At 23.9% G+C, this 19468-nt stretch overlaps 1 protein-coding gene across 1 annotated transcript in view; it reads left to right on the plus strand.

Annotated features, from left to right (window-relative positions):
• Positions 1-3320: 3320 nt before the first annotated feature.
• LOC117173100 (synaptic vesicle glycoprotein 2C-like) overlaps positions 3321-19468 on the plus strand; it is a 66449-nt gene continuing 50301 nt past the window's right edge. The window contains exons 1-4 of the mRNA XM_033361485.1: positions 3321-4199; positions 6550-6615; positions 9287-9448; positions 18349-18511. Of these exons, the coding sequence (XP_033217376.1) occupies positions 4124-4199; positions 6550-6615; positions 9287-9448; positions 18349-18511 (467 nt within the window). The 5' untranslated portion in view covers positions 3321-4123. The remainder of the gene's footprint in view (positions 4200-6549; positions 6616-9286; positions 9449-18348; positions 18512-19468) is intronic.

The raw sequence follows: 19468 nt of genomic DNA on the forward strand, positions 1-19468 counted from the left end.
TTTTATTGTTGCAAATTTACCTTCTTTAGTTGATATTAATAAAATAATAATCGTGTTTGTGAAAAATTAACTTTTTTGTTGTTGAAAATTCATTTTGTTCTTTGTTATATATTCATCATTTTGATTGAAAATTAAACTCTTTGTTTGAGAACTCAACTATTTTATTGAAAATTAATCTTTGGGGTTAAAAATTCAAATATTCCGTTCAAAATTCAATATTATTTATTGTTGCAAATTTACCTTCTTTAGTTGACATTAATAAAATAATAATCGTATTTGTGCAAAATTCATTTTGTTCTTGGTTAAAGATTCATCATTTTGATTGAAAATTAATCTTTTGGGTTGAAAATTCAAATATTTTGTTCAAAATTCAATATTTTGTATTGTTTCAAATTTACCTTCTTTAGTTGTTATCAGTACAATAATAGTCGCATTTGTGAATCAATCTTTTTTTTTGTTGCTAAAAATTCATTTTGTTTTTGGTTAAAGATTCATCAATTTGCTTAAAAATTAATTTTTTATTAAAAATAATGTTGTTAACTGATAACTATACCACATATTTTCTGTAAGATTTTCATTCTGAAATTACCTGCATATATTTACTTGGGTAAAAATGAATTTTTTTGTTTAAGATTCATCATTTCAGTTAAAAATTCAATTAATTATTTGAGAAATGAACTCTTTTTCGTTTATTTGTTAAAAAAGAATAAAAAGAAAAAACGTTTTTAACTAAAAATAAAGTAAAAATAAAAACATATCTTTCTGTTAGAAAATTCAACGAATCTTTGGTAACCAAAATTTTGTTGTTTCAGATTTATCATTTAAATTGAAAATTCAATTATTTAGTTGAAAATTTTTTTATTTGATTAATTTTGTTGACGTTTCTTCTTTTTGGAAGAAAACTCAACTGTATTTGGTTGAAAATTAATTTCTTTGTTTAAAAATGTATCTTTTTTAGTTGCAAATTAAACTATAGTAAATTATCAATTTATTTCCTCGCTGAAGATTTATCATTATAGTTAAAAATTCAATTGTTTACATGAAAAATTATCTCTTGTTGAAAAATCGTCTTTTTGGTGAAAAATTCTATATTTGGTGTAAAAAAGTGTTTGTTGAAGATTCGTAATTTCAATTGAAAATTCATTTCTTTGGTTTAAAATTGATCTATTTTAATGAAAATTATTTTTTTTCTTGGTTGAAAATTTATCTTCTTTAGTTGCGAATTAAACTATATTTGGTTAAAATTTTGTTTTTCAATTGCAGATTCAACTATTTAGTTAAAAATTTCATTATTTAGTTACAAAACTAAATCTTTTTTGTATGTTTGTTAGAAAAAAATTCTAAGCGTTCGATAAAAATAAAAATGGTCTTTTTTATATAATTGAAAAATTAACTATGGTTAATTTTTTTTTCTAGGCTCGTCCTTTTATTTGAAAATTCATTTAATTGGTTAACAATTTAACTATTTTATTGAAAATTATTTTTTTCTTGGTTGAAAAATTGACTTTATAGAAAATTAAACTGTATTTGGTGAAAAATTCATATCTTGGTTTACAAATTTATCTTCTTTCCTTGCAAATTTAACTATATTTGGTTAGAAATTAATTTTTTTTTAAGATTCATCTATTCAGTTAAAAATTCAATTGTCTAGTTAAAAAATTAACTCTTTTCGCCTTTATAATAAAAAAATAAAATAAAATAAAAATTTAAATTGAAAATTAAATTATTCAGTTGAAATGTGTTTTTATTTAATTAATTTGGTTGAAATCTCTTGTTTTTTGGTAGAAAAATGAACTGTATTTGGTTAAAAATTTACCCTCTGAATTTGAAAATTGGAATATTTGGTTAAAAACTCATTAATTTTTTTCTGAAGATTTATCCTTTTAGAAAAAAAAACATTTTTTGTTACAAACTTGAATATGTTTAATGTTTTTGGGAAAAATTAATAAAATAAAAATAAAATAATAAACAAAAAATTAAAAATATAAAAAATTAGCCTTTTTACTAAGAACTTCAACTATATTTTTGTTCTTCTGTTAAAAAATAATTAATTATTTAAAAAATAAAATAAAAACTCGCTTTTTTAGTAGAAACAATTCATTTCTTTGGTTAAAAATGTTACGATCTTGTTGAAAATTCATTTGTTTTTCTTAGTGGCAAATTCATCTTCTTTAGTTGCAAATTTACTTATATTTGGTAAAAATTAATTTTTTGTTGAAGATTCATAATTTTATTTGAAAGTTCAATCGTTTAGTTAGAAAATTTAATCGTTTTCGTTTTTCCACTAAAAAATAATAAGCCAATAATTAAAAATATTTAAATAATAAAAATTAAATATAATAATTCGCCTTTTTACTAAAAAATTCAATTTTTTTTTCGTTTTCCTGAATAACAAAGCATTTAAAAAATAAAAATTCGTCTTTTTAGTAGAAAAATAAAGTACATTTAGTATTGTTTGCTTGCAGATTCATAATTTTAATTGAAAATTCATTTCTTTGGTTAAAAATTTTACAATTTTCTTGAACATTCATTTTTTCTTGGTTGAAATTCCACTAAATTTCGTAATTTTTTTTTTTAAGATTCATAATTTTATTTAAAAATTAAAATCGTTTAGTTAAAAAATTAACTCGTTTTCGTCTTTCTGCTAAAAATTCATCAAACAAAAATTAAAAATGTTAAAAATATTCAAAATAAAATAAATATTTGCCTTTTTAGTAGAAACCTCAACTATATTTGTTTAATTTTTTTAATGAAGCTTTATAATTTCATTTGAAAATTCAATCGTTTAGTTACAAAATTAACTCGTTTTCGTTTTTCTGCACAAAATTATAAAACGAAAATTAAAAATATTGAAAATATTAAAAATAAAATAAGTTCCCTTTTTAGTAGAAACCTCAACTATATTTGGTTAATGTTGTTCATGAAGTTTCATTATTTTGATTGAAAATTCATTTCTTTGGTTAAAAATCAAACAATTTTGTTAAAAATTCGTTCTTTCATGGTTGCAAATCTACTATCAATAATAATCATTCTTGTAAAAAAGTACTTTTTTTTTTAATAATTTGTTTAACTGACAACTTAACTTCTCTGTTAGACTTTTATTCTGAAAAGCTTAGAATGCGAATGATACTGAAGGCGCGTGTCTCGATTAAAATTTAAAATTGTTTGTGATTAAATGCAAACAATTCCTACATATATATGATACGATGTTATCTTGAATTGTGATGGTGCGTCATGGCTGGGTGAACCGGCGTGTTGACAAAATATTTCATTTCCCTTGCGATGGCACTTTCCTGAAGTCTTCTGATTTGAGGCTGTCCGAAATCCTCGTCCGGGACTGATTGTGAGACAGAACGACATTCGGAATAATACCTGTGCTAGCTCTCGTTCGCTGATCAAAGCCCGATCGGGTCGCGCCTCGTCACGAGTACCAATGGAAAATGTTTCATTTCCTATCCAGGGAAATTTGTCAAAGGATGAGTTTATCGCTGTAAATCAAGCCCCCCTATCGTGCAAGATATCGTCAAGTAATTAGACGTAAGTTTCCACCGTTGATCTCCCACGCGATTGCCATTGGTTCAGGCGCCCCCCTCCCTCAATCCCAACTTTCGGAAAAAAATTAACCTTCATTTTATATACATATAGGCTTGCAAGCCCCTCTAATAAATATACCGTTCTAACGGAGATTTTTCTCTCAATGAGTAACGTGCCTCGTCTGTCAAAGTGGTGACAACTTTCGCTCATCAAGGATCCCCGATCTGATTCTTCCCTTCTGACCAGTTTCGACGTTTCACCTTTTTCGACAGCTTACCATTTTCCACGGCTAACCATTTTCGACAGCGGACCATTTTCGACAGAGGACCCTTTTCGACAGCTGAACATTTCCGACGGCTGACCGTTTTCGGCAGCTGACCATTTCCGACGGCTGACCATTTTCGGGAGTTGACCTTTTTCGACGACTGACCTTTTTCGACAGCTGACTCTTTGAGCAATTAAATTTTTTGTTGTGCGGATTTTAGAGTGAAGTGAAGGAGTTATTTGGGAATTTGTGAAGTTGTGTAATTTTTTGGGAAACTCTTTTTGGTGACATGAAACTGAAAATATTTAGTGAAAACTGTTAAATATGCACGGGGCCTGGAAGAGTGTTTTAAAGCCGATGTTGATCATCAGTAATTGGTGGCGAAGACTGTTTCCGGATCGTACGTATGAGTTTTATTTTGTAAATATTTGTGGGTAAGAATTGGGTGACCATTTTGCCAAATGAAAATTTCGGAAAGACAGTGAAACTGGTGAAAATATTAATTTTTGACATTTTAAAAGCCGAATCTTCAAATTCTCGACAATAGTCCAGGAAATTGTAAAATATCGAATTTGCACATTTCAGCAAAACCAAAATATTTAATATTTGTATACATAATCATCATTTATTGCTCTTAAAATAATCTTATATTTCATACAGAAATTAATTCTTTCAATTGAAAATGTAGCTATTCCATTTTTGGTTGAGAATCTTTTTTTTGTTGGTTGAAAAATCGTCTTCTTTGGTAGAAAAATCAAATATATTGGTTACAAATTTTTTGTTGCAATTTCATCATTTTAGTTTAAAAAAAATTTCCTTACAAATTTATGTATTTTGCTGAAAATTCTTATTTCGCTGTAGAATATTAATCTTCTTAGCGAAATTTTTTCCTCTGGTTGGAAACTACTTTTTGATGTTTAAAAATTAATTTTTTAACTGAGAATATAGATATTCCATTTTTGGTTCGAAATTTATCTTCTTATTTGATCATTAATATTTTTGAGTTGAAAATTTGTCTTTCTTGTAAATTCAACTATATTTGGTAAAAAATTCACTTTATTTAATAAAGATTTATCATTTTAATTGTCAATTAACCATTTTTTTAATTTCCAAACTTTAAAAAAAATTCAAATAATGAATTGATGAAATTTTTAATTCCCATAAATAGTACATTTCTAAACAAACAGCCGAAAAATTTGAATTACCAAATTTTCAAACTACAGAAAAAATAAAATATTTAATCGTTTTTTTCTGCTAAAAGAATCTAATAATTATAAAATTTACATCCAGCAATTCATTATTTTCCAGAATATAAAATATTTTCATTTTTTCAGAGAATTTATTAATTTGATTTTTTTAATTTTGGGAATTTAAAATTTGCAAATTAAAAATTTTTCTAATTTCAGGAATTTGAGATTTTTGGAAACTGGAGAAATTACGGAATTTGCAAAATAGTTTGCCTTGGTTTTTTTATTCTCTTCCATTCTTCTAAATTCAGTTAATTTTTTATATATCCGGAATTCTTTAAATTCACAATAAATTCTTAGTTTTTTAAATCATATTCTTTTGAATTCCCTTCAGTTTTTCTCAATTCATTCTAAAGTTAATTGATTTTGTGATTTTTAAAAATCTTCTTTATTTGTTTGATGTTTTAGAAAATTTGTTCGATTATATTTTTTCAAATTCGTATATCATTTTTCAAAGTCTCTTGAACTATCTAAAATTCTTCTAAATTAACAAAAATTGTTCTCTAATCAATTAAATATTTTAGATTAAATTTTTTTAAACTTGTTTGAATTCATTTGGAATTTCCCTCATCAAATTATTTTGAATTCAAAAAAAAATCGTCATTCAATATAACCTTAATAGTCAATTTTTTATTATAAAGATCCCTTTTTCTTTTTTTGGCTATTCCTACGGAAAAAATCTGGCTATCCGCACTGAAATTTTGATGTAAAAATTTTCAAACCTAATTTTATCTTGACGCTTGATTTATTTTTAAACCATTTGAACATTTTGAGCACTTCATGGGCTTCAAATTCTTTACAATATTTTTCATTATTAGATTTTTTGTTATCAAAAAATAATATGAAAATAAAATTTGAAATTTCTTTTAGATAAAGAATTTGTTTAGTCTCTAAAACTTTATTCTTTTAAATTATTCACTGTTTACTTAAACAAAAGAAGCAAAAGGTAATCCAATTTTGCATTACGATAAGAATGTGCTCGTAACAATTTTTTTAAATTGTTAATAATTTTTCAATTGATTTTCTTAATAATTTTTCTTATAACCAAACTCTGAAATATAAAAAATAATTCCTTCAAATGAAAATGAAATATTTTGCAAACATTCTGAGCGGTTTTATTTTATTTTTTAAAATTTAAATATATGTTTTCTAATCTCCTTTTGCGATTTTTACATTACAGAAATGATAAAAATTCCGAAATATTAAAATCCGGAAATTGAAAATTTCCTTATAACAAAATTGCAGACAACAAATTTCCGAATTACAAAATATCCGACACTATAAAATTTATAACACTAGATGATTACCGAATTTAAACAATAATTTTGATTTAGTAAATATTATTTAATTAATAAAAATACAAGAATGGAATTTTTAACCTATTATTTTTAAAAAAGCATTTAAAAATTTTCTAATTTTATAATCGGTCGGGAATTTGATAATTGTCGACAATTTTATAATGCCTGGAAATTAATATCGCCGACATAAATTGTATTTTTACAGAAATAGTAAAACCAGTTGAACCTGTTGAATGTCCTACCACTTTTGAACGGGCTATCTCAGAAACAGGTAATTAATTTAATTATTATTTTAAGTTGAAATTGTTCCCAAAACAAAATGAAATCGAATATTGCATAAATACAAATATTTGTTTGAATTAACCCAATTTGCGTTGGCAAATCACCACCTATTGCAACTAAACATTTGGTTGTCCCAACCATAATTCTAGGTTAGTAAAATTTGTTATTGATTTAAAAATAATCCTTGCTTGCTATTAAAAATTTCAATAATTTGTTGATTTCAACTGCAAATTTTGCTTAAATCGACAAAGTATTCCCTTTGGTTAACTAAATATTTAATTGACCCAATAATAATTCTTCCTTAGAAAATTGTTTTTGATTACAACACATATTTGCTTGACTAAATCAAATTTAAATAATTTGATAGATTCCGCTGAAATATTTGGTTAATTTGACAAAATATTGCTCATAGTGAACTAATTATTTGGTTGATCCAACAATATTCCTCGGCTAGAGAAGTTTTTTATTGATATTTATATAATTCTTGATTGAATATCTCAAATTTAATTACTTTATTAGATTGAACTAAAACATTTTATTGAATCGACAAAATATTACCTATGGACAACTAAATATTTTTGTTGACCCAACAATAATTCTTGGTTAAGAATCTTTGAATTAATTTCAAATTAATTATTTCTTGTTTATCTTGAATTTAAACAATTTGGTGATTTCCACTAAAACATTTCGTTCAGTCGACAAAATATTGTCTATGGAGGGCTAAATGTTTGGTTAACCCAAAAATAATTCTTGGTTAAAAAAATGCTTGTATTGATTTTAAAATAATGGATGTTTTATTAACTTAAAATATAATAATTTGTTGATTCCATATGAAAAATTAGGTTAAATCAAGAAAATATTGCCTATTCTTAATATCAATACAACTAAATATTTGTTTAGCAAAACAATAACTATTGGTTAGAAAAATTTGTTATTTATCTCTAAATAACATTTACTTGATTAACTAAAATTTAAATCATTTTTTGAATTTAACTTAAACATTTGGTTATATCGAAAAAGTATTTTGGTTGACCCAACAATAATTCTTGGTTATACAAATGTTTGTATTAGTTCAAATATAATTCCAGATTGATTAAATTAAATTAAAATAATTTTCTGGATTCAACTGAGATATTTGGTTAAATATAAAAAAATATTGCCAGTAGAAGAATAAATATTTGGTTGATCCAACAATATTTTTGTTTCGAATTTTTTTTTTATTGATTTAAAAATAATGCTTGTTTGACTATCTCAAATCTAAATAATTTTTTTGGTTTAACTGAAAAATTTGGTTTAGTCGACAAAATATTGCCTATAGACAACTAAATATTTAATTGAGCTAACAATAATTTTTGGTAAGGAAATTTTTGTATTGATTTTAACATTTTATGCGCTGTCTTAACTTAAATTTTAATAATTTGTTCGATTGAATTTTAATATCGATAAAACTAAATATTTCTTTGGCAAAATAATCATTCTTGTCTTGAAAAGTTTTTTATTGATTTCAAAGTAATGTTTGCTTCATTGACTAAAATTTCAATAACTTGTACAGTTCAACTACGAAATTTGGTTAAAAGGGGAAAATATTGTATATAGATTAATAAATATTTAGTTAATCTAACAATAATTCTTGTTCAGAAATTTTTTTAATTAATTTAAAAATAATTTTTCCTTGGCTAACTTAAATTTACATCATTTGTTGGGTTCGACTGAAAAATTTGGTTGGTTCGACAAAATATTGCCAACTGTTAATATTTATACGACTAAATATTTAGTTTAAAAAAACAAGAATTATTGGTTAGAAACATTTGTTATTTAATTCAAAATAGTGTTTGCTTGATTAACTTAAATTTAAATAATTTGATGGATTCAACGGAAACATTTGGTTTAATCGACAAAACACTGCCGATTGTTAATATCTATTTAAGTAAAAATTTACTTGACCAAACAATAATTATTGGTTATAAGAAAATTTGTTATTAATTTCAAAATAATGCTTGCTTTATTAATTTAAATTTAAATAATTTAGTGGATTCCAATCATACATTTGGTTAAAAAAACGAAATATTGCCTATAGGCAACTAAATGGTTAGTTGACCCAAAAATAATTATTCTTGGTTAGAAAATTCTTGTGTAGGTTTCAAAATAATATTTTGTTCTTCACTCAAATTTTAATAATTTGTTGCATTTAAATGAAATATTTAGTTAAGTCGACCAAATATTGCCTATTTTTAATATATAGACAACCAAGTATTTTGTTGATCCAACAAGTATTCTTGGTTAGAAATTTGTTTATTGCAAACAAATTTTTGCTTGATTAACCTAAATTTAAATAATTTGGTGGATTCAGCTGAAAGATTTGGTTAGTCGACAAAATATTGCTCATGAGGAGCTAAAATATTTGGTTGACCCAACAATAATTTTTAGTTAAAAAAATTTGTTATTTTTTTAAAATAAAAGATAAAAAATTTTGTTAATTTAACTGAAACGATTGTTTAAATCCACAAAATATTTGTTTAAATTAAAAAAAAAAAAATAGCAAAATCAGAGATTATTGAAGCTGCTTTTAAAGATCGTCGAAACGCTTTTGTTGAATGAAAAACAATCTTTCTGACTGATAATCTGTAGATAAATAATCGTATTATTCTCTCTGTTCCTAGGATATGGAAAATTTAACTACTTGTTGCTCTTGGCTGTATTGCCAGCTGGATGGGCCAGTGTTTATTCTTCGACTTCGATATCTTATGTATTGCCTTCCGCAGAATGTGATCTTAAGCTCACAATGTTCGATAAGGGTTTACTTAACTCAATGTCATTTGCAGGTAAAATTAAATAAAATACTTTGAAATATTAAATAAAATAAGATAAAAAATAAAATCCGTAAAAAATAAAATAAGATGATAATTAATATCCGTAAAAAAATAAAATAAGATGAAAAATATAATAAAAAATAAAATATTAATATTTGTCCTGAATTAAAGAAACCCTTTCTTTAGCGCAATTTTTTTCATTTAAGCAAAAATAACTTTAAAACGAAAAAACTGATTTTGAATCAAAGAAAATTTTTATCAGAAAACATTTAATTAATTTTTTTTATAAAAGTAACCGTTTTTGTTGAATTTTAATACTTTTTAATTAAAAATTTGAACCTCTGGTTGAAAATTCATCTGCATATGTTGAAAATTCATAAAATTAATATTTTTAATCAAAAATTCATATGTTTTCTTGTCGATTCGTTTATTTGGATGCAAATTCATTTATTTCTTTTTGAAATTCAACTGTCTTCTAAAAATTTAAATTATCATGTTAAAAATTAAATATTTTGTTGAAATTTGAAGTAGCTTGTTAAAAATATTTTTTTCTTCAAAAATTAGACTGTCTGTTAAAGATTCAGCAATTTAGAAAGGAATCGTCATTTTTCAATTTTAGTTCATATTTTTTTTGTTTTAAATTAAACTCACTTTCAAAAAATTCTAAAAATTTGTTGGAAGAGCAAAGTTTTTTTTAATGTTCATCTTTTTCATTCGAAAATTCGAACATTTGGTTGAAAATTCAACAATTTAATACAAATACAACTATTTTGTTGAAAATTTAATTGTTTTCTTTAAAGGTTAACTATTTTGTTAAAAATTTATCTTCTTTATTCAGAAATTAAAATCTTTTGTTGAAGAATCGTCTAATTTTGACATAAAACTCGTTCAATTGTATACGAATTCATTTCTTTTTTTTGTTTTTTGAAAATCAGCTGTCTTTTAAAAAAAGTTGAAATATTTTGTTGAAAAATTAATTTTTTGTTAAGAGTTAAACTATTGCTTTACACATTCTGTTTTTATAAAAAAAAATCATCTGTTTTGTTGAAGATTCGTCGTTTTGGATGCAAATTCGTTTTTTCTTTAAATTCAAGTGTCTGAAGAAATTGAAATATTTCGTTGAAAATTTAATTATTTTGTTGAAATTGGATCTATTTTGGTAAAAATAGATCTTTTTCGTTCAAAAATTAAACTCTTCTTAGAAAATGTATCTCTTGGAACAAAAAATTCGTCCGTATGGATTTCAAATTCATTATTTTTTCTTGAAAATTAAAATTTCCTTCCAAAAAATTCCATTCGTTGTTTAAAAAAGCAATCGTTTGCTAAAATGTCCTCTTTTTTGTTCGAAAATTCCACCATTTGTTTAAAAATTCATCTTTCTATGTTGAAAATTCTACAAATTGATGAACATTTAACTATTTTGTTGAAAATTTAATTGTTTTATTTAAAGGTTAACTATTTTATTAAAAATTAATATTTTTGGGTCGAAAATTAAAATTTTTTGGTGAAGATTTGTTTATTTGGACAGAAAACTCGTCCTTTTGGATGCAAAGTCTTTTTTTTAATTGAAAGACCGTCTTAAGTCTTTTAATATTTTGTTGAAACCTTAATCACTTTGTTAAAAGTTTACCTATTTTGTAAAAAATTGAGTTTTTTTGTTAAAAAATTAATCTTTTTTTGAAGATTCATTTATTTGAAAAAAAAATTGTCCAGTTGGATTTCAAATTTAAATTTTTTTTTAGTATTCAACTGTCTTCTAAAAAGTTAAAATATTTTGTTTAAAATTTTATTGTTTGTTAAAAATTTAATTATTTTGTTAAAAATTCAATTATTTTGTGAAAAAATTATCTTATTTGTTCAAAAATTAAACTATTTGTTAAAGATTCATCTATTTCTACAAAAAATCGTCTAGTTGGGTTTCAAATTCATATATGTGTATTTTTTTTAAATTGAATTGTCTTTTTATTTAAATATAATTATTTTGTTAGAAATAAATGTCTTTCAGCTAAAGTTTAATCTTTTTTCGTACTAAATTTTATCAGTTGGTTTGTAAATTTTTAATTTCATCAAAAATCAAAATAGTTTATTAAAAATTGAATTCTTTTTAGAAAGTTTAATTATATTGTAAAAAATTATTCTTTTCTGCTAAAGATTCATGTTTTGTGGAGATTCTTCTTTTTTGAAAGATAATTCGTCCTTTTGGAATCAAAACTTTTTTTTAAATTCAAGTGTCTGCGAAAAGTTGAAATATTTTTTTGAGAAGATAATTGTTTCGTTGAAAGATTAACTATTTTGTTGAAAATCGATTTTTTTTATATAAAAAATTCATTTGTTTTGTTGAAGATCCGTCTTTTTAAATGTAAATCAATTTTTTCTAATTCACCGGTCTTCCAAAAATTTGAAATATTTTGTTAAAAATCGAATTGTTTTGTTGAAAGTTAAACTAGTTTATTAAAATATATCTTTTGTTCCAAAATTAAAATGTCTGTTGAAGATTCATTTATTTGGAATAAAAATCATTTTGGATTTTAAATTTATATTTTTTTTGTTTTAAATTAAACTGTCTTTTGAAAAAAATTCCATTACTTTGTTAGAAAACCAACGGTTTTTTTTTAATTTTTCATCTATTTCGTTTGAAAGTTCGACCATTTGGTTCAAAATTCAACAACTTAATAAAAATTCAACCATTTTGTTCAAAATTTAATTATTTTCTTTCAATGTGAACTATTTTGTTTGAAATTCGCAATTTTTGTCAAAAATGCAATTATTTTGTTGAAGATTCGTCTATTTAGACAGAAAACACGTCCATTTAGATGAAAATTCTTTTTTTTCAATTAACTGTCTTTTAAAAAGTGTAAATATTATGTTTAAAAATTCAAATTATTTGTTAAAAGTTAAACTATTCTTTTTAAAAATCATTTTTTTAATCAATAATTCATCTGTTTTGTTGAAGATTTGTCGTTTTTGGATGCATATTTATTTTTTTGAAAATTCAACTGCATTCGAAAAAATTGAAATAGTTTGTTGAAAATTTAATTGTTTTATTGAAATTTGAAATCGTTTGGACAAAAAAATCGCCCTGCTGGATTTTAAATTTATCTTTTAAAAATTTAATCATTTTGTGAAAAAATCAACAGTTTTCAATTGAAATTTATTCTTTTTCCAAAGAAAATTCAACAATTTCATTAAAAATCAAAATATCATGTTAAAAATTTAATTGTTTTCTTGAAAGTTTAATTATTCTTTAAAAAATTAGTTTTTTTTGTGTCAAATTTCTTCCGTTTTGTTGAAGATTCTTCTATTTCGAGGGAAAATTTGTCGTTTTGGATTCAAATAAATTTTTTTTTATTCAACTGTCTTCTAAAAAGTTGAAATATTTTTTTGCAAATTCAGTTTTTTTGTTTTGTTTGAAAATTGAACTACATTGTTAAAAATTCATCTTATCTGCATAAAAATTAAATTGCTTGTTGAAGATTTACCTATTTGAATAGAAATTCGTCCTTTTGGATTTCAAATTTATACATATTTTTTTGAAAATTCAACTGTCTTTTAAAAAATCTAATTATTTTGTTGAGAAAGCAATGGTTTTTAGTTGAATTTTAAATTTTTGTTAAAAAATTCCATCATTTTGTTGAAAATTCAACAATTTCATTAATAAATCAAATATTTGGTTAAAAATGAAATTGTTTTATTGAAAGTTTAATTATTTTGTAAAAAATAAATCTTTTTTGCTGAAGATTCATCTGTTTTGTTGAAGATTTTTCTGTTTTCAAAGGAAATTGTCCTTTTGGATTCGAAATCATTTTTAACTAAGAAAACAAATTTTTAAATGGAATATCAATCAAGGATTTGAACTTTCAAGCAACAAGTTTAAATTTATAACGATTAATCTAATATTGGATTTTCCGATCAAAAAGACGATTTTACAATAAAATATTTAAATTCTCAGCCAAAGAAGATTATTTTTTTTAACAAACAGTTGCCAAATATTCGAATTTTCAAACAAAAATTTTGAGAGACAAAATAGTTATATTCTGAACCAAAAAGTTCAATTTTCAACAAATTAAACAATTTTTCATAAAAATAGTTCAATTTTCAAAAAAAAGTTGAAGTTTCAACCTAACGATAAAATAATACAAAAGTGAAACTTTTTGGATTGATGTTAATCTTTTTTTTCAAAGTTTGTCTATTTAGTTGAAAATCCATGTTGTTTGATAACTATTGTTTTCAAAAATCAATGTTTTTGTATTGAAAATTTATTTAATACATGAATTTGAAAATTTAATATCAAAATCTTTTAATATGTTTATAAAAGACTCTATTTAAAAACTGTTACAAGATTAAAATGCTGGTCTTTGAATATTAATGTTCAGGGAAAATGAAAACTTGGTCAAGGAAAATCAGGGAAAAACTAAGGAATTTTAAAAACTAATTTTTTCGGCTTTTATTCCATGAGAGTTAAAACTTACTTTCTTAGTTTGAAATATCATTTAATATAGTTAAATTCATCTTCATAAATTTTTATCTAAAATCCATAGCCGATAAAATATTATACAAAAAAAGCATTCAAAAACATCGTAACTTCTGAACTGTTTCTTTTAACATTTTATTTTTTTTTGTAGCAGAAAAGCTTTACTCATGACTTGTTCTTTTCGAAAAACAGTCACAAAAATGGATTTTTTTTTAAAGACACATGCCTGATTTTTACTCCCCAGGTAGTAAAAAGCACTTTTTACTCCCTAGGGAGGGAAAAGAACTTTTTACTTCCTAAGAAGGGAAAAGCACTTTTTACTCCCTGGGGGGGGGGGGGGGCATAAAATTTCTAATGAAATTTTGGTTGAAGTTAATAAAATTTTGCGGTAATTTATGGAAAGTTGCCATATATAATTGATCAAATTACCGTAAATTACTAAAATGACTGGAAATTGCCGAAAATTTATGGGATTTTTTTAATTGCATTTTAAGTTAATATGCAGAATTCCCAAAAATAAAATCCTGAATCTAACGACAAAATTTTGAAATTTAAAATTAAATTTGTCTTTTAAACATTTTTTTTATAGCAACAATTTTAGTTGAAGTTTAATCTGTTTTATTAAAAATTCGATCATTTGGTTGAAAATTCAAAGATTTAATTAAAAATTAAAATATGAAGTTAAAAATTTAAATTGTTTTTTAAAAAGTTTTGCTATTTTGTAAAAAATATCCATCTTTTTTGTTCAAAATTCATTCCCGTTGTTGAAGATAAGGTCATTAAGATAGAAAAGTGGTCCTTTTGAAAACAATTTTTTTTATTTTATTCAACTGTTCGAAAAAGTTGAAATATTTTGTTGAAAATTCATTTTTTGTTTTAAAATTCAATTTTTTGTTGTTAAAAATGTGTCCAAAGGAAGAATTTTTTCTTTCTATTCTTTTTTAGGGAAAAAAGGAAAAAAAAGGATTTTTTAAATCTTTTTCAGATTGCAATAGAAACATTTTATGGTGTTTGTCCAAATTTGATCGTTAGATTCTGGATTTTATTTTCACGAATTCTCCACATTAACTTGACTAATAAATTAGAAAAAATTTCATAAATTACAACAAAAAAATCATAAATTTCCTAAAATTTTGAAAAATGTTTAAAATTAAATTCGAGGTAATTTATGATAAGTTTCCATATTTATCTGTAAAATTACCATAAAAACCAACAAATTTCCATAAATTTCCGGAAATTTATAGATATTTTCAAATTCAATTTTGGGCAAGTTATGGTAAGTTTCAATAAATTCCCTGTAATATTATTATAAATTAACAAAAATTTCATAAATTTTCGGAAATTTATCAACATGTTCAAAGTTGAATTTTCGATAGTTTATGGTAATTAAACATATTTACCTGTAAAATTAACATGAAAGACCGAAGATTATACTAAATTTCCGGAAGTTTATAAACAATTTTATATTAAATTTTGAGAAATATATGGTAAATTACGATAAATTACCTGTAATTTTACCAGAAATTTAATAAGCTTCCTGAAAATTATAAAAATGTTTAAAGTTAAATTTTGGTTAGTTTATGGTAATTTAACATGTATAACTGTAAAATTACCATAAATGAACGAAAATTTACCTACAATCCGGTAAAATAACCATAAATTACCGAGAATTATCATGAATTTTCTGAAATTTATAAAAAATGTTTAAACTGAATTTTTGCCGTTATTATAATTTATGATAAATTACTTGTAATATTACCATTAATTAACAAAATTTTTCATAAATTTCTGGAAAATTATAAAGATGTTCAAAATTGAATTTTCGGTAATTTATGATAATTTACCATATTTAACTGTAAAATTACCAGAAATTACCTAAAATGTCCATAAGTTTCCAGGAATTTATATAAACGTTTAAAAGGTATTTGTGCGTAATTTATGGTAAGTTACCATAAACTATCTGTAATATTTCGATAATTTACCAAAAAATTCATGCATTTCTGAAAATGCATAGACATTTTTCAATTGAATTTGGGGCAACTGATGGTAAGTTATGATAAATTACCTTTCATCTTATCATAAATTACCCAGAATATCCGGAAATTCATAGAAATTTTTATATTGACTTTTGGGTAATATATAGTATATGACCATCAATTACCTATATTAGTATCATAAATTACCAAACAGGTAATAAATTTCCGGTTATATATAAAAAAGTTTAAACGATATTTTTGGGTAATTTATGGTAAGTTGCGATAAATTACCTGTAAAATTACCATAAATGACCGAAAATTTTCATAAATTACAAAAAGAAATTCAGAAATTTATAAAAAGAAATTAAGAGAGATTCTTGCGTACATTATGGTAAGGCACCATATTTACCTGTAAAATTATCATAAATTACCACAAACTTTTATTAATAACTTGAAATTTATAAAAAGGTTTAAAAGGGATTTTTAGGCAATTTAAGTTAAGTTACGATCAATTACCTTTTATAATTATCATAAATTTCAAAGAATTTCCTTGAATTACCGGAAATTTATAAAAAATTTTAAAGCGAATTTTGTTCATTTTATGGTAATTTACGATAAATTACCTGTAAAATTACCATTAATTAAATTTTAGGCAATTTGTGGTAAGTTGCGATAAGTTACCTGCATTATTACCATTATTTACCAAAAATTAAATAAAATTAAATAAAATTTCTAAAATTTATAAAAATGTTTAAAGTTAAATTTTGGTTAGTTTATTGTAATTTACCATATATGCCTGTAAAATTACCATAAATGAACAAAAATTTCTATAAATTTGCGGAAATCTATTGTCATTTTTAACTTAAATGTTAAGCTATTTACTTTAAGTTACGAAAAATTATCTGTAATATTACCGTAAAGTACCAAAAAATTAAATAAATTTCTGGAATTTTATAAAAAAGTTTAAAATGAATTTTTGGATAATTTATGGTAATTTCCATGTTTACCTTTAAAAAAACCATAAATTACTAAGAATTTCCATGAAATTTATAGAAATTTTTTATTGGATTTTCGGCCATTTATGGTAAGTTACGATAAATTACCTGTCATATTACTATAAATTAACAAAAAATTTCATAAATTTGCGGAAATTTATAAAAATGCTTGCACTTGAATTTTCGGTAATTTATGGTAATTTACCATATTTAACTGTAAAATTATTAGAAATAACAAAAAATTTACAGAAGTTTTCAAAAATTTATAGATTTTTTTTTAATTTTGGGTAATTTGAATTTTGGGTAAATTACCACAAAATAAGACCTGTAATATTATCATTTTTTACCGAAAATTTCCGGAAATTTATAAAAACGTTTAAAAAGGAGATTTGGGTTATTTATGGTAAGATACCATAAATTCTTGTAATATTACCAGCAATTACCAAAAAATTCATGAATTTCCGGAAATTTATATAAATTTTTAAATTTAATTTCGGGCAAATTATAGTAATTTAAGATAAATTACCTGTGAAATTACCATAAATGACCCAAAATTTCCATAAATTACCCAAAAAATTCATAAAATTTCAGAAATTTAGAAGAACTTTAAAAGAATTTTTTTGTAATTTATGGTAAAGTACCATATTTACGTGTAAAATTACCATAAATGACCGAAATTTTCCATAAATTTTCGGAAATTCAGACATTTTTATATTGAATTTTGTGTAATTTGGGTAATTTGAATTTTGGGTAAATTAGCGTAAGTTACCTGTAATATTATCATAAATTAACAAAAATTAAATAAATTCCTTGAAATTTATAAAAACGTTTAAGAGTTTTTTGGGTAATTTATGATAATTCACCATAAATTATCTGTAATATTACCATAAATTACCAAAAATTCATGAATTTTCGGAAATTTGTAGACATTTTTCAATTTAATTTTGGGTATTTTATGGTAAGTTACGATATAGTACCATAAATGACCGAAAATTTGAATAAATTACCAAAAAATTTCTTAAATTTTCAGAAATTTATAAAAACGTTTAAAAGGGATTTTTGCGTAATTTATGGTAAGGTGCCATATTTACTAGTGAAATTACCATAAGTTACTGTAATTTTCCGGAAATTTATAGAAATTTTTTAATTGAATTGTTGGCAATTTATAGTAAGTTTCAATAAATTACCGTAAATCATGCTCTCTTTATTCGAAATCTAATTTGGGTTGAATTTATGACTATTTCGAGAAATGTCAAAAATCATCCATTTCTTATAAAAAAATATCGCATGCGCGAAGATGCTTAAAATATACTATTTTTTTAAAAGGGGCCAAACTTTAGCCTGGTCTTTTAAACAAAATTTGGTTTGGAGCCAAGCGACTTAACATGAAATCGTTAAATAAAAATTTCAACAAAACTTTGCTTAAATAATAAAAAACGTTGAAAAAATTGTATTGAAATGTATTTTCAGGAATGATTTGTACTGCCTTCGTGTGGGGCTTCTTGGCTGACACTGTCGGTCGTAAGAAGATTATGTTTTATGGATATTTGTGTACTGCAATACTCAGCTTTGCAAGTTGCTTCTCCCGAGCTGCCTGGCTTTTAATACTATTTAAATTTCTAGCAGGTGTCATGTAAGTAAAGAAAAATTACAATTACACGTGTAGTTGCATAAGAGATAAGCCGGAGAATATTTACTTCCGCCTGATAATCAATATTTCAAACTTTGCTCTAAGCTTGAAAGAAGACACGTGCTTCTAAGGTTTCATTATCTGAGATTTTTTCTCAGTTACCCTTTAAGTATGGACGTGATTTTATTTTTTCACTAACAACTATAAATAATTAAAAAACTAAAGAAGATATTTTTATCTAACTCATACCAGTATGTGAAGGGAGATTTAAATAATTTAGAAATTAAATAATTTTATTAATTTTTATTAATAATACTCGTAATCTTTTACGCGAGTAGAGAGACTTAAATTGAGGAGTTCTGGACAAGAAGTCGACAGGCGCTCGAGAACGAGTAAAAGTATTGTCCAGGCTGTGACGTCAGGTATCAAAAGTGAAATTCGAAATTTGAAAAAACCAAAAATATAGTTACATAGCTCTTGAAAAATGAACCTGAGTCTCCATTTACAGTTTTTTTCTCGGGCTGCAAATTTTCCAGTAAATAAATAAAAACTGACTTTTTTTAAATTGAAAAAACCATGTTTTTTTACATTCAACTCTCCGTAAGTAATTCGTTTATCAACTAATTAACAAATTTCTTTTTGAGTTTTATTCGTAGCACTCTAGCGGAGGCTGCAGTGTCAAAAGTTAATTTCTAATGTTTTCTTTTTTAATAATTATGAAAAACCGCGTTTTTAGACTTTCACATTAAAAAAGTGAGCGAGGAAGTTTGACCTAAGACAAACTTTAAGCGAACGAATTTTCTGCCAAAGTATTGGCCAACTTTTTGGAAAATCTCAACTCGATTTGATTTTTAGTTCCATAATTAGAGCGAGTTTATTACGAGCTCGCGACGCGACACCACAGGATTTTTCAGGGGACGCCGCCTGAAGCCTGAAACATCCTCCTTGCCCATCCTTTGT

The sequence above is a fragment of the Belonocnema kinseyi genome, chromosome 5 (genome assembly GCF_010883055.1).
Source record: "Belonocnema kinseyi isolate 2016_QV_RU_SX_M_011 chromosome 5, B_treatae_v1, whole genome shotgun sequence".
In the NCBI taxonomy this organism is placed as follows: domain Eukaryota; kingdom Metazoa; phylum Arthropoda; class Insecta; order Hymenoptera; family Cynipidae; genus Belonocnema; species Belonocnema kinseyi.